Here is a 16,338-nt window from a genome sequence, read left to right on the forward strand (position 1 = left end):
CTGCCTCCAACCGTCTCCTCGCTGCTGCATTTACCACCCAAGCTTCACATCCATATAAGAGTGTTGGTACTACTATACTTTCATACATTCCCTTCTTTGCCTCCATAGATAATGTTTTTTGACTCCACATATACCTCAATGCACCACTCACCTTTTTTCCCTCATCAGTTCTATGATTAACCTCATCCTTCATAAACCCATCTGCCGACACGTCAACTCCCAAATATCTGAAAACATTCACTTCTTCCATACTCCTCCTCCCCAATTTGATATCCAATTTTTCTTTATCTAAATCATTTGATACCCTCATCACCTTACTCTTTTCTATGTTCACTTTCAACTTTCTACCTTTACACACATTCTCAAACTCATCCACTAACCTTTGCAATTTTTCTTTAGAATCTCCCATAAGCACAGTATCATCAGCAAAAAGTAACTGTGTCAGTTCCCATTTTGAATTTGATTCCCCATAATTTAATCCCACCCCTCTCCCGAACACCCTAGCATTTACTTCTTTTACAACCCCATCTAAAAATATATTAAACAACCATGGTGACATTACACATCTCTAAGACCTACTTTTACCAGGAAGTATTCTCCCTCTCTTCTACATACCCTAACCTGAGCCTCACTATCCTCATAAAAGCTCTTTACAGCATTTAGTAACTTACCACCTATTCCATATACTTGCAACATCTGCCACATTGCTCCTCTATCCACTCTATCATATGCCTTTTCTAAATCCATAAATGCATTAAAAACTTCCCTACCTTTATCTAAATACTGTTCACATATATGCTTCAATGTAAACACTTGATCTACACATCCCCTACCCACTCTGAAGCCTCCCTGCTCATCCACAGTCCTACATTCTGTCTTACCTCTAATTCTTTCAATTATAACCCTACCGTATACTTTTCCTGGTATACTCAGTAAACTTATTCCTCTATAATTTTTACAATCTCTTCTGTCCCCTTTCCCTTTATATAAAGGGACTATACATGCTCTCCGCCAATCCCTAGGTACCTTCCCCTCTTTCATACATTTATTAAACAAAAGTACCAACCACTCCAACACTATATCCCCCCCTGCTTTTAATATTTCTGTCATGATCCCATCAGTTCCAGCTGCTTTACCCCCTTTCATTCTCCGTAATGCCTCACGTACCTCCCCCACACTTACATTCTGTTCTTCTTCACTCCTAAAAGATGGTATACCTCCCTGGCCAGTGCATGAAATTACCGCCTCCCTTTCTTCCTCAACATTTAGAAGTTCCTCAAAATATTCTCGCCATCTACCTAATACCTCCATCTCCCCATCTACTAACTCCCCTACTCTGTTTTTAACCGACAAATCCATACTTTCCCTAGGCTTTCTTAACTTGTTTAACTCGCTCCAAAATTTTTTCTTATTTTCATTAAAATTTCTTGACAGTGCCTCTCCCACTCTTTCATCTGCTCTCCTTTTGCACTCTCTCACCACTCTCTTCACCTTTCTTTTACTCTCCATATACTCTGCTCTTCTTATAACACTTCTGCTTTGTAAAAACCTCTCATAAGCTACCTTTTTCTCTTTTATTACACCCTTTTCTTCATCATTTCACCAATCACTCCTCTTTCCTCCTGCCCCCACCCTCCTATAACCACAATCTTCTGCCCCACATTCTAATACTGCATTTTTAAAACTATTCCAACCCTCTTCAACCCCCCCACTACTCATCTTTGCACTAGCCCACCTTTCTGCCAATAGTCGCTTATATCTCGCCCGAACTTCCTCCTCCCTTAGTTTATACACTTTCACCTCCCTCTTACTTGTTGTTGCCACCTTCCTCTTTTCCCATCTACCTCTTACTCTAACTGTAGCTACAACTAAATAATGATCCGATATATCAGTTGCCCCTCTTTAAACATGTACATCCTGGAGTCTGCCCATCAACCTTTTATCCACCAATACATAATCTAACAAACTACTTTCATTACGTGCTACATCATACCTTGTATATTTATTTATCCTCTTTTTCATAAAATATGTATTACTTATTACCAAATCTCTTTCTACACATAGCTCAATTAAAGGCTCCCCATTTACATTTACCCCTGGCACCCCAAATTTACCTACTACTCCGTCCATAACATTTTTACCCACTTTAGCATTGAAATCCCCCAACCACCATTACTCTCACACTTGATTCAAAACTCCCCACGCATTCACTCAACATTTCCCAGAATCTCTCTCTCTCCTCTACATTTCTCTCTTCTCCAGGTGCATACACGCTTACTACAACCCACTTTTCACATCCAATCTTTATTTTACTCCACATAATCCTTGAATTTATACATTTGTAGTCCCTCTTTTCCTGCCATAGCTTGTCCTTCAACATTATTGCTACTCCTTCTTTAGCTCTAACTCTATTTGAAACCCCTGACCTAATCCCATTTATTCCTCTCCATTGAAACTCTCCCACCCCCTTCAGCTTTGTTTCACTTAAAGCCAGGACATCCAGTTTCATTCATAAAGTGTGGTATATAAATGCAGATGGAATAACAAATTAGTGTGTGGAGTGGCATGAAAGAATCAAGGAGACATCCCCAGACATAATAGCATTCACAGAAACAAAACTCACCAGGATGACAACAGATGCAATCTTTCCACCCGGATATCAAATCCTCAGGAAAGTCAGAGGGAGGAGAGGGGGAGGAGGAGTTGCACTGCTCATTAAAAACCAGTGGGGTTTTGAGAAAATGGAAGGAATGGATGGCATGGGCAAAAGGGACTACTTAGTAGGAACAGTCCAGTCTGAGGGCCATAAGGTGATAATTGCAGTAATGTACAACCCGCAATAGAACTGCAGGAGGCCAATAGAAAAATACGACGAGAGCAACAGAGCAATAGTCGACACACTAGCTGAGGTGGCCAGAAGGGCTCACATGGGGGGAGCAAAGTTACTAGTTATGGGTGATTTCAGTCACAAGGAGATTGACTGGAAAAACCTGGAGCCCCGTGGGGGTCCCGAAACATGGAGAGCCAAGATGATGGATGTGGTACTTGAAAACCTCATGCATCAACATGTTAGAGACACTACCAGAGAGAGAGGTGAGGATGATTCAGCAAGACTGGACCTTGTATTCACCTTGAGTAGTTCAGACATCGAGGATATCATGTATGAAAGGCCCCTAGGAGCTAGTGATTGTGTGGTTCTGTGCTTTGACTACATAGTTGAGCTACAAGTGGAGAGAGCAGCAGGAATAGGATGGGAAAAAACCAAACTACAAATGGGGGGACTACTTAGGCATGAGTAACTTCCTGCACAACATTCAGTGGGAGAGAGAACTGACAGGAAAACCAGTACAAGAAATGATGGAGGTTTGTTCCCAAAGGAAACAGAAATTATGGGAAGACCAGAACGAGTCCTTGGTTCACCTAAAGGTGTAGGGAGGCAAAAACTAGGTGTACTAGAGAATGGAAAGGTACAGAAGACAAAGAGCTCAGGAAAATAGAGAGATTAGCTGAAGAGCCAGAAACAAATATGCACAGATCAGAAGGGAGGCTCAGCGACAATATGAAAATGACATAGCATCGAAAGTCAAGTCTGACCTGAAGCTGTTGTATAGCCACATCAGGAGGAAAACAACAGTCAAGGACCAGGTAATCAGACTGAGGAAGGATGATGGGAAGTTCGCAAGAAACGACCGAGAGGCATGTGAGGAGCTCAACTCTAGATTTAAAGAAGGATTTACAGTGGAAGCCGGTAGGACTCCAGGAAATCAGAACATGGAGGTACACCAACAAGTGCTGGATGAGGTACACATAACCAAGGAGGAGGTGAAGAAGCTGCTATGTGAACTTGATACCCCAAAGGCAATGCAACCAAACATCATCTCTCCATGGGTCCTTAGAGAGAGAGCAGAGATGCTGTGTGTGCCACTAACAAAGATCTTCAACAGATCCATTGAAACTGGGCAACTTCCTGAGGTATGGAAGATGGCAAATGTAGTCCCAATTTTTAAAAAAGGGAGACAAACACGAGGCATTAAACTACAGATCTGTGTCACTAATGTATATATTATGCAGAATCATGGAGAAGATCATCAGGAGGAGAGTGTTGGAGCATCTGGAAAGAAACAAGTGTATAATCGACAACCAGCATGGCTTCAGGGAAGGAAAATCCTGTGTCACAAACCTACTGGAATTTTAGGACAAGGTGACAGAAGTAAGACGAGAGAGAAGGGTGGATAGGCTGCATTTTCTTCGAGTGCAAGAAGGCCTTCGACACAGTTCCTGACAGGGAGGCAACAACGAGTCATGGTACGTGATGAGGTGTCAGAGTGGGCGCCTGTGACAAGCAGGGTTCCACAGGGGTCAGTCCTAGGACCTGTGCTGTTTTTGGTATATGTGAATGACATAACGAAAGGGATAGACTCAGAAGTGTCCTTGTTTACAGATGATGTGGAGTTAATGAGGAGAATTAAATCAGTCGAGGATCAGGCAGGACTACAAAGAGACCTGGACAGGTTAGAAGCCAGGTCCAGCAACTGGCTCCTTGAATTTAACCCTGCCAAATGCAAAGTCATGAAGTTCGGGGAAGGGCAAAGAAGACCGCAGACACAGTATAGTCTAGGTGGCCAAAGACTGCAAACTTCACTCATTGAAAAAAGATCTTGGCGTGAGTATAACACTGAGCACATCTCTTGAGGCGCACATCAGTCAGATAACTGCTGCAGCATATGGGCGTCTGGCAAACCTAAGGATAGCGTTCCGATACCTCAGTAAGGAATCGTTCAAGACTCTGTATACCATTTATGTCAGGCCCATACTGGAGTATGCAGCACCTGTTTGGAATCCACACCTAGTCAAACACTTCAAGAAATTAGAGAAAGTGCAAAGGTTTGCAACAAGACTAGTTCCAGAGCTAAAGGGATTGTCCTACAAAGAAAGGTTAAGGGAAATTGGCCTGACGACACTGGAGGACAGAAGGGTTGGGGAGACACGATAATGACATATAAAATAGTGTGGGGAATAGACAAGGTGGACAAAGACAGGATGTTCCAGAGATGGGACACAGAGACAAGCGGTCACAATTGGAAGTTGAAGACTCAGACGAGTCAAAGGGATTTAAAAAAAAAAAAACCTTTGACTCATCTGAGTCTTCAATTTCCAGTTGTTCCAATTGTTAGGAAGTATTTCTTCAGTCATAGAGTTGTCAGGCAGTGGAATAGCCTAGCAAGGGACGTAGTGGAACCGGGAACCATACATAGTTTTAAGACGAGGTTTGATAAAGCTCATGGAGCAGGGAGAGAGAGGACCCAGTAGCAATCAGTGAAGAGGCAGGGCCAGGAGCTATGAGTCGACCCCTGCAACGACAAATAGGCGAGTGCACACACACACACACACACACACACGCACGCACACGCAAACATGCTGGGCGGATGTTGTGGCGTTCACTGCGCCAACTAGTGACGATGTATCTGAAGCTTGTTCATATCATGGATTTTTGCTTGCAACTCGAAGCAAAAAATCGACCAAGCAACGGCTTGTTACTCGGAAAACACACAAGTTGGGGCACTGGTAAGTCAAGGTACCATTGTAGTATATTGTTTTTAATGCAATTTTAAATTAAAGTAGACACTTGTGATCTCTCTCATCTAGAATACAGTTTTGCCTGCTGGTAATTATCTTTTGATTACATATTTTTTTCATATATGATATGAGATTTGAATATAGGTGTGCCTCACTTTATGCAGTAGATGTGCTACAGGCTCATCACAGTTGTATTATGCTCAGTCAGGCCTTTGACATTTAATTTTGCATAATAAGAATCTTCAGTATGTTTTGTGAACTTCACCGTTTACATAAAACACACAGAATTACTGATAGAAAATGGGACTTTGCATAATCATCAGTTTGCATAAATCAGAAAGTTAGGGAGACTTGGGTGTAGCATTGTCTTACATTTGCTCTATATTATTATTTTTCTACTGTATATTAATCAATGTGGTTACAGTACTGTATATGGCAATGCATTTAATACTTGTATGCTAATTAAATTTGTTGCTAAATTGCTAGTACAGTGTACATAGATTATATACTTTTTAGAAGAGATTCTAAAATATACTTTGGTAACAGGGGTACCATGGAGTAGATGTTCGAAATTTCACAACTTCATGGACAGATGGTCTTGCCTTCAATGCTCTTATTCATAGCCACCGTCCTCAGCTATTTGACTGGACAGTGATGGCAAGAAAACACCCATATGCTCGTCTGGAGAATGCTTTTAGACTTGCTAATGAGCATTTGAATATTGAGAGACTTCTTGACCCTGAAGGTAATGTTTTCTTAAGTTTTTTAGATTCATGATTCTAATTAGAGCCTCTGCTCACTGATGACTCAGACTTACGACGGGCTCTCTGACCAGTATGCATATCTAAATAATTTATGTTAGAACTGATTTCCTCTATTCTTTTTATTAAAATAAAAATGTTTGTACACTACTGTACAAACATTTAAAAATATACCAAAAATGTTATAAATGGTGCTGAGGTGACAATAAAACAATATCAAAGAAGGTTGACACAAACCCACTACAATTATAGTTTGCTCCTCACTTAGCGATGAATTCATTTACCCATGTGGTCTTAGGAACAGAACTCCGTCATTAAGTGAAGAGAGGCTGTATTTAGATTGTTTACTACTGTTTTCATTTGCATGAGCTAGAATTTTCATTTAAAGTAGCCATTGCTGTTTACAGAGGTTGTACATTTAACCCTTGAACAAAACGTGTTTGAAATGCATGGGTTCATTTATACATGGATCTTTTTCAGTAATTAATATTTGAAAATTTTTTCGAGATTTGCGACCGAAAAAATTAAGAAAAAGTTAGGTATGTCATGAATGCATTAATTATATGTAGATACTACTCTATTTTCCTAGGTAGGTCCTACCAAGTGAATGTAATTGTAATTGTTTTACATGATAGGATTGCTGGTGTCTTTTTTCAGTCTCATAAACATGCAAGATTTCAGGTTCGTCTTGCTACTTCTACTTACCCTTAGGTCACACTACACTTGCATGTACAAGCATATATATGCACACCCCACTGGGTTTTCTTCTATTTTCTTAATAGTTCTTGTTCTTGTTTATTTCCTCTTATCTATGGGGAAGTGGAACAGAATTCTTCCTCCGTAAGCCACGCATGTTGCAAGAGGCAACTAGAATGCCGGGAGCAAGGGGCTAGTAGCCCCTTCTCCTGTATATATTACTAAATTTGAAAGGAGAAACTTTCGTTTTTCCTTTTGGGCCACCCCACCTCGGTGGGATACTGGCTGGTACGTTGAAAGAAGAAGAAATTAAGAAAGTTAGGTATGTCATGAATGCATAAAATATATGTAAATAGTAGTCTATTTTTTTTATTTACTGCCATAAATTATACAGAAATCTGTTACAAAAAATTAAAATTTATGAAAGCTTATGTGCACAAACAATTACAGATCATATACAGTGCTAGTCATGGCATTATGCCCCCCCCTCCCCTACACACATACCAAAACACTAACACATGCCATGAAAGATTGTAGGGGAGTTAGTAGATGGGGAGATGGAGGTATTGTGTAGATGGTGAGAATATTTTGAGGAACTTTTAAATGTTGACGAAGAAAGGGAGGCGGTAAGTTCATCCACTGGCCAGGGAGGTATACCATCTTTTAGGAGTGAAGAAGAGCAGGATGTGAGTGTGGGGGAGGTATGTGAGGCATTACGTAGAATGAAAGGGGGTAAAGCAGCTGGAACTAACGGGATCATGACAGAAATGTTAAAAGCAGGGGGGTATGTAGTGTTGGAGTAGTTGGTATTTTTGTTTAATTAATGTATGAAAGGGGGGAAGGTACCTAGGGATTGGCGGAGAGCATGTATAGTCCTTTTATATAAAGGGAAGGGGGACAAAAGAGATTGTAAAAATTATAGAGGAATAAGTTTACTGAGTATACCAGGAAAAGTGTATGATAGGGTTATTATTGAAAGAATTAGAGGTAAGACAGAATGTAGAATTGCGGATGAGCAAGGAGGTTTTAGAGTGGGTACGGGATGTGTAGATCAAGTGTTTACCTTGAAGCATATATGTGAACAATATTTAGATAAAGGTAGAGAAGTTTTTATTGCATTTATGGATTTTGAAAAGGCATATGATAGAGTGGATAGGGGAGCAATGTTGCAGATGTTGCAAGTATATGGAATAGGTGGTAAGTTACTAAATGCTGTAAAGAGTTTTTATGAGATATTGAAGCACAGGTTAGGATGTGTAGAGGAGAGGGAGATTATTTCCCAGTAAAAGTAGGTCTTAGACAGGGATGTGTAATGTCACCTTGGTTGTTTAATATATTTATATATATATTTATTTATGGGGAATCAAATACAAAATGGGAATTAACACAGTTACATTTTGATGATGATACTGTGCTTATAAGAGATTCTAAAGTAAAATTGCAAAGGTTAGTGGACGAGATTGAGAGTGGCTAGCTGGTCCAGTGGCTAACGCGATGGTCTGGAGTTTTGAGACTCTCTGATCGCGGGTTCTATCCCCGCCCATGGTATGGTGAGTTTGAGTGTGTGTGTAAAGGTAGAAAGTTGAAAGTGAACATAGAAAAGAGTAAGGTGATGAGGGTATCAAATGATTTAAATAAAGAAAAATTTGATATCAAATTGGGGGAAGGAGTATGGAAGAAGTGAATGTTTTCAGATACTTGGGTGTTGACGTGTCGGCGGATGGATTTATGAAGGATGAGGTTAATCATAGAATTGATGAGGGAAAAAAGGTGAGTGGTGCATTGAGGTATATGTGGAGTCAAAAAACGTTATCTATGGAGGCAAAGAAGGGAATGTATGAAAGTATAGTAGTACCAACACTCTTATATGGATGTGAAGCTTGGGTGGTAAATGCAGCAGCGAGGAGACGGTTGGAGGCAGTGGAGATGTCCTGTCTAAGGGCAATGTGTGGTGTAAATATTATGCAGAAAATTTGGAGTGTGGAAATTAGGAGAAGGTGTGGAGTTAATAAAAGCATTAGTCAGAGGGCAGAAGAGGGGTTGTTGAGGTGGTTTGGTCATTTAGAGAGAATGGATCAAAGTAGAATGACATGGAAAGCATATAAATCTATAGGGGAAGGAAAGAGGGGTAGGGGTCGTCCTCGAAAGGGTTGGAAAGAGGGGGTAAAGGAGGTTTTGTGGGCGAGGGGCTTGGACTTCCAGCAAGCATGCATGAGCGTGTTAGATAGGAGTGAATGGAGACGAATGATACTTGGGACCTGACTATCTGTTGGAGTGTGAGCAGGGTAATATTTAGTGAAGGGATTCAGGGAAACCGGTTATTTTCATATAGTCGGACTTGAGTCCTGGAAATGGGAAGTACAATGCCTGCACTTTAAAGGAGGGGTTTAGGATATTGGCAGTTTGGAGGGATATGTTGTGTATCTTTATATGTATATGCTTCTAAGCTGTTGTATTCTGAGCACCTCTGCAAAAGCAGTGATAATGTGTGAGTGTGGTGAGTGTTGAATGATGATGAAAGTATTTTCTTTTTGGGGATTTTCTTTCTTTTTTTTGGGTCACCCTGCCTTGGTGGGAGACGACCGACTTGTTGAAAAAAAAAAAAAATATATATATATATATATATATATATATATATATATATATATATATATATATATATATATATATATATATATATATATATATATATATATATATATATATTTTTTTTTTTTATTATCACACCGGCCGATTCCCACCAAGGCAGGGTGGCCCGAAAAAGAAAAACTTTCACCATCATTCACTCCATCACTGTCTTGCCAGAAGGGTGCTTTACACTACAGTTTTTAAACTGCAACATTAACACCCCTCCTTCAGAGTGCAGGCACTGTACTTCCCATCTCCAGGACTCAAGTCCGGCCTGCCGGTTTCCCTGAATCCCTTCATAAATGTTACTTTGCTCACACTCCAACAGCACGTCAAGTATTAAAAACCATTTGTCTCCATTCACTCCTATCAAACACGCTCACGCATGCCTGCTGGAAGTCCAAGCCCCTCGCACACAAAACCTCCTTTACCCCCTCCCTCCAACCCTTCCTAGGCCGACCCCTACCCCGCCTTCCTTCCACTACAGACTGATACACTCTTGAAGTCATTCTGTTTCGCTCCATTCTCTCTACATGTCCGAACCACCTCAACAACCCTTCCTCAGCCCTCTGGACAACAGTTTTGGTAATCCCGCACCTCCTCCTAACTTCCAAACTACGAATTCTCTGCATTATATTCACACCACACATTGCCCTCAGACATGACATCTCCACTGCCTCCAGCCTTCTCCTCGCTGCAACATTCATCACCCACGCTTCACACCCATATAAGAGCGTTGGTAAAACTATACTCTCATACATTCCCCTCTTTGCCTCCAAGGACAAAGTTCTTTGTCTCCACAGACTCCTAAGTGCACCACTCACTCTTTTTCCCTCATCAATTCTATGATTCACCTCATCTTTCATAGACCCATCCGCTGACACGTCCACTCCCAAATATCTGAATACGTTCACCTCCTCCATACTCTCTCCCTCCAATCTGATATTCAATCTTTCATCACCTAATCTTTTTGTTATCCTCATAACCTTACTCTTTCCTGTATTCACCTTTAATTTTCTTCTTTTGCACACCCTACCAAATTCATCCACCAATCTCTGCAACTTCTCTTCAGAATCTCCCAAGAGCACAGTGTCATCAGCAAAGAGCAGCTGTGACAACTCCCACTTTGTGTGTGATTCTTTATCTTTTAACTCCACGCCTCTTGCCAAGACCCTCGCATTTACTTCTCTTACAACCCCATCTATAAATATATTAAACAACCACGGTGACATCACACATCCTTGTCTAAGGCCTACTTTTACTGGGAAAAAATTTCCCTCTTTCCTACATACTCTAACTTGAGCCTCACTATCCTCGTAAAAACTCTTCACTGCTTTCAGTAACCTACCTCCTACACCATACACTTGCAACATCTGCCACATTGCCCCCCTATCCACCCTGTCATACGCCTTTTCCAAATCCATAAATGCCACAAAGACCTCTTTAGCCTTATCTAAATACTGTTCACTTATATGTTTCACTGTAAACACCTGGTCCACACACCCCCTACCTTTCCTAAAGCCTCCTTGTTCATCTGCTATCCTATTCTCCGTCTTACTCTTAATTCTTTCAATTATAACTCTACCATACACTTTACCAGGTACACTCAACAGACTTATCCCCCTATAATTTTTGCACTCTCTTTTATCCCCTTTGCCTTTATACAAAGGAACTATGCATGCTCTCTGCCAATCCCTAGGTACCTTACCCTCTTCCATACATTTATTAAATAATTGCACCAACCACTCCAAAACTATATCCCCACCTGCTTTTAACATTTCTATCTTTATCCCATCAATCCCGGCTGCCTTACCCCCTTTCATTTTACCTACTGCCTCACGAACTTCCCCCACACTCACAACTGGCTCTTCCTCACTCCTACAAGATGTTATTCCTCCTTGCCCTATACACGAAATCACAGCTTCCCTATCTTCATCAACATTTAACAATTCCTCAAAATATTCCTTCCATCTTCCCAATACCTCTAACTCTCCATTTAATAACTCTCCTCTCCTATTTTTAACTGACAAATCCATTTGTTCTCTAGGCTTTCTTAACTTGTTAATCTCACTCCAAAACTTTTTCTTATTTTCAACAAAATTTGTTGATAACATCTCACCCACTCTCTCATTTGCTCTCTTTTTACATTGCTTCACCACTCTCTTAACTTCTCTCTTTTTCTCCATATACTCTTCCCTCCTTGCATCAGTTCTACTTTGTAAAAACTTCTCATATGCTAACTTTTTCTCCCTTACTACTCTTTATTTATTTATTTATTTATTTATTTATTTATTTATTTATTTAGATATACACAGACCATTATTTAACCCTTTGACTGTCGAAGGGCCAAATCCTGAAGTTGCTTCTGGTGTCGCAAAATATTCGAAAAAAAAAAAAATTATTTTTTCTTATGAAATGATAGAGAATCTTTTCCCGATTGTAAAGACACCAAAAAAACGAAATTTGATGGAAAACTGACGGAATTACGCTCTCGCGAAGTTAGTGACTTCGGCGATATTTAAAAATCGGCAATTTCGCCCACTTTGAGCCCTATTTTCGGCTAATTCCGTTATTCCAGTCAACCAAACTCATAACTATTTCTTCAGAACTCTATTTTTTCTATCGATTGAGTACAAGAAACTGCCCATTTACCGATTTCAACTACCCAATAACATGGTCAGAAATTTGCAATTTGGCCAATTTCACGAAAATTAAAAAATACGACAATTTCAAAATAAGGTCCAGAATGAACAATGCAGACATTCCTGGCTCTAAAATAACATTTTCTTTGTTCATCAGTCATGTCTCCAGGTCCCTGTGATATTACTCTTGCTTTTTATTTTGAAATTTTATTCAAACAAAAAATAGAAGATTGACTGTTATGCAGACTACTGCAATACTGTAATAATTGTAAAAATTACATCAACCCATTCATGACTGCGTATTAGAATGGCTATTTGGACATTTATTGGACAATGACATCATTTGTTCACTTTTGAACATCGGCAAAAATCAAACATTTCCTGTACTTTGTGCTCCATTTCCAGGTTCTTTTTATAGTAAAATTAATCAAAATCACCTCCATTTCTATAATATAGTTTCCATTCTATCAAATGAGACCAAGAAAACGAGAATACAACCACAAATACTATACGAAAATAGACCACAAAGTCGGCATTTTAATTAAAAAAAACGGTCGGAGTTTTTTTTTTCTCATTATACACTGCGTGCTCCAGGATTTTTTTTATGTGGTGCACACTGACCACACAGACCCATTCTCTCACATGTGGGCCTACTAGCTTTCTCCTGCCTGATTTGAAGCCGCTAGAATTTATGAGTATATATACGTCAAACACGGTACCTCGCAAACGTATATATACGGCCGCGACAGTCAAAGGGTTAACACGGTAGTTACATTGCTGAAATTACCGTGTTAGGTAAAATCGTGTAAGATGAACAGAAGAACTTATGAGAAAAATAGGGTTACGTTCCAGAGAGCGCCAAAAAAGCCAAACAACTTTTTTTAGGCCTCCACATCTTACAAAAATAAAAGTGAATATGTAATTGTAGTTTATTGTTGTAATGTATTGTGTTTTTTACTGCTTAAGACTACAATTGTAACAGAAATAATAGTATTTCTTACCTTAACCCTTTGACTGTTTTCATCGTATAAATACGTCTTACGAGCCAACGTTTCTGACGTATATATGCTCAATAATTCTAGCGGCTTCAAATCAAACGGGAGAAAGCTGATAGGCCCACATGTGAGAGAATGGGTCTGTGTGGTCAGTGTGCACCACATAAAAAAAATCCTGCAGCACACATTGCGTAATGAGAAAAAAAAACTGATCGTTTTTTTGGAATAAAACGCCGACTTTGAGGTGTATTTTCGTATAGTATTTATCGTTGTATTCGTGGAGATTCTGAAGAATCTCCACGACTATGGTGCTCTTCGCACCTACTCCTAGGTTGAGGGACTGATTACCTCATCTTCTGTACATAGTTCTACTGTCTTCAAGTTATGTCCTAGAATTTGTATTGATAAAGCCACTGGATGGCGAAACGTCTACAATAAAGATACCCAGATGTTGCACATGTGTCTTAATCTCATCAAAGTAACACTTCATTATGGCCACAGGATGTCTTGTCTGATATCTTTGTTTCCTTTGTTAATTCTAAGACGTAAATGCTTACACCTTTTCTTGCCACTTTGAGCAACACTGGTATGCCTACTGGGTGTCATGATTGCTTGGCAGATACAAGATATAGCAATTAAAAGATCAAAACACAAATCACAATCACAAGCTTGTAGCAGAGAAGTTGGACTAGACACGTATGAAGTATGAATGCTGGGATGGTGGGGGGTGTCGGGGGGGTGGGGTGGAGAGGTCTCCCCAGCTGAACCACAACAAGGCAGGCGCTTGAGGAAAAGGGAAGTTTTTTTCCCTTCCCGCAAACTGAATCGTGTTAAATTCATTATACAACGTGTTACATAAAATTGTGCCGCAATTCTTCAATTGTGCTATACACAAATCGTGCCAAATAAACTCGTACTAAATGATGGTCTACTGTATATATTTGCACGCTTACTGAGGTTTTAATACTTTGTACTGCGTCCTTTATGCTTAATCATGTCCCTCAGCCATGTAGGAAAAGACTCACACAAATTCTTGAAAGTTTGGGGAGGTACATTATTCCATACCTCATGTAGAGCAACCTCCAGCCGTGAGATGAAACTGATGTCCTTGCCCAGTAAACTTCTCAATAGGGTTTAGGTCGAGAATTACCTGGCCAGTCATTAAAGAACTTCACTTCACAGTCCTGAAGCCACTGAACTACAGATTTGGTGGTATGACATGGTGTACTGTCCTGCCTGAAAACCGTAGCTCCCCATTTGTCAAACAACTTAGGTAAATTGTCACACAGTAACTCCATGTAATTATACTGGTTCATATACTTTTTTTTAGGGAAGCACAATGAGTTCACCAACACTCTGAGCACTGAAACACCCCCAAACCACGAGTGAGTCTGGGTGTTTGGTGGTCCCACAGGTGTAGCGTGGGTCTAGTGGGTCACTACCTCTGGGCCGGTACACATGTCCTCCACGGTTACAGGTGATGGTGAAAGTTGCTTCATCACTCCAGAGTAATTCATACCACTGTGGAGGATTCCACTGAAGATATTTCTTTGCATAATCCAGCCTACGTTTCTTCTGTTCTTCCATGGCTTGGAGAGGATCGGTTTCTTAACTGACAGTGACTACTGTAGCCCAGTTCTGACATGTCTGTTTAATAGTTCTTACAGACAACTCTGAGAGAAGATGTGCATTCTTTTCATTCAATTCTCTAACAGTTATCTTAGGTGTACTCTCTAACTGCTGCTTTAACACAGTTAAGGTATGAACAGATGTCTTCTTCGAGGGGCCAGGCCGAGGTTTGGCAGATGGTAACTCAACACAGCCACCAGCCTTGAAATGCTGCACCCAGTTCCTCACTGAACGCTCACACACACCAACATTCTCCTCTATTTCTTTCATCTGGTGCCCACCTTTGTGAAGCCCTATGATTTGAGCTATAGTTTCAGGTGTTAAAGATTTCCTTTTAAAAACAATTAAACATGTATAGCCCCAAAACTAAAGGGAACACCGGACAAAAGGTGGGGCGGATGAGAGACAAAGGGCAACACTTCCTCTCACCACGGCAGCCATGTGAGCACTGAGAAGTCACTGTGGAGTGTGGCAGCAGGCTGTGATGTCATGCTAACGGCTTCTACCTGGCATAATACACTGACGAAAAAAGACCCCCCTGTATGGTAGGCTTTTGATTTTCATCATGGCATTATGTTGGGGCGCTCACCTGGCATAATGCTGTAACTAGCACTGTATATTCCATTTGCAGTGCAGAGAAATATAAACAAACATAAAGATGCAATAATAATAATAATAATAATATTTATAATAATAATATTATTATTATTATTATTATTATTATTATTATTATTATTATTATTATTATTATTATTATTATTATTATTATTATTATTATTATTATTATTAATAGTCCTAGGTAATAGGTTGATAGACAGCAACCACCCAGGGAGGTACTACCGTCCTGCCAAATGAGTGTAAAACAGAAACCTGTAATTGTTTTACATGATGGTAGGATTGCTGGTGTCTCTTTTCTGCCTCGTAAACATGCAAGATTTCAGGCATGTCTTGCTACTTCTACTTACACTTAGGTCACACTACACATGCATGTACAAGCATGTATATACACACACCCCTCAGGGTTTTCTTCTATTTTCTTGCTAGTTGTTGTTTATTTCCTCTTATCCCCATGGGGAAGTGGAACAGAATTATTCCTCTGGAAGCCTTGTATGTCGTAAGAGGCGACTAAAATGGTGGGCGCAAGGGGCTAGTAACCCCTTCTATATACATTACTAAAGTTAAAAAGAGAAACTTTTGTTTTTCTTTTTTGGGCCACCCTGCCTTGGTAGGATACGGCTGGTTTGTTGGAAGAAAGAAGAATAATACAGTGGACCCCCGCATAACGATGGCATCGCATAGCGATTTTTCCGCATAACGATTACTTTTATCGCAAAATTTTTGCCCCGCATACCGATTAAAAACCCGCATACCGATTTTCGTCCGAGACGCGTCCAATGTGCCCTCAGCCAG

At 40.2% G+C, this 16,338-nt stretch overlaps 1 protein-coding gene across 1 annotated transcript in view; it reads left to right on the plus strand.

Moving 5' to 3' along the window:
• LOC128688507 (utrophin) overlaps nt 1-16,338 on the plus strand; it is a 59,749-nt gene that overhangs the window by 11,378 nt on the left and 32,033 nt on the right. Inside the window, exon 5 of the mRNA XM_070080955.1 lies at nt 6,124-6,322. Coding sequence (XP_069937056.1) covers nt 6,124-6,322 — 199 coding nt within the window. The remainder of the gene's footprint in view (nt 1-6,123; nt 6,323-16,338) is intronic.

This window comes from Cherax quadricarinatus, unplaced genomic scaffold, assembly GCF_038502225.1.
Source record: "Cherax quadricarinatus isolate ZL_2023a unplaced genomic scaffold, ASM3850222v1 Contig1338, whole genome shotgun sequence".
NCBI classification, from domain to species: Eukaryota; Metazoa; Arthropoda; class Malacostraca; order Decapoda; family Parastacidae; genus Cherax; species Cherax quadricarinatus.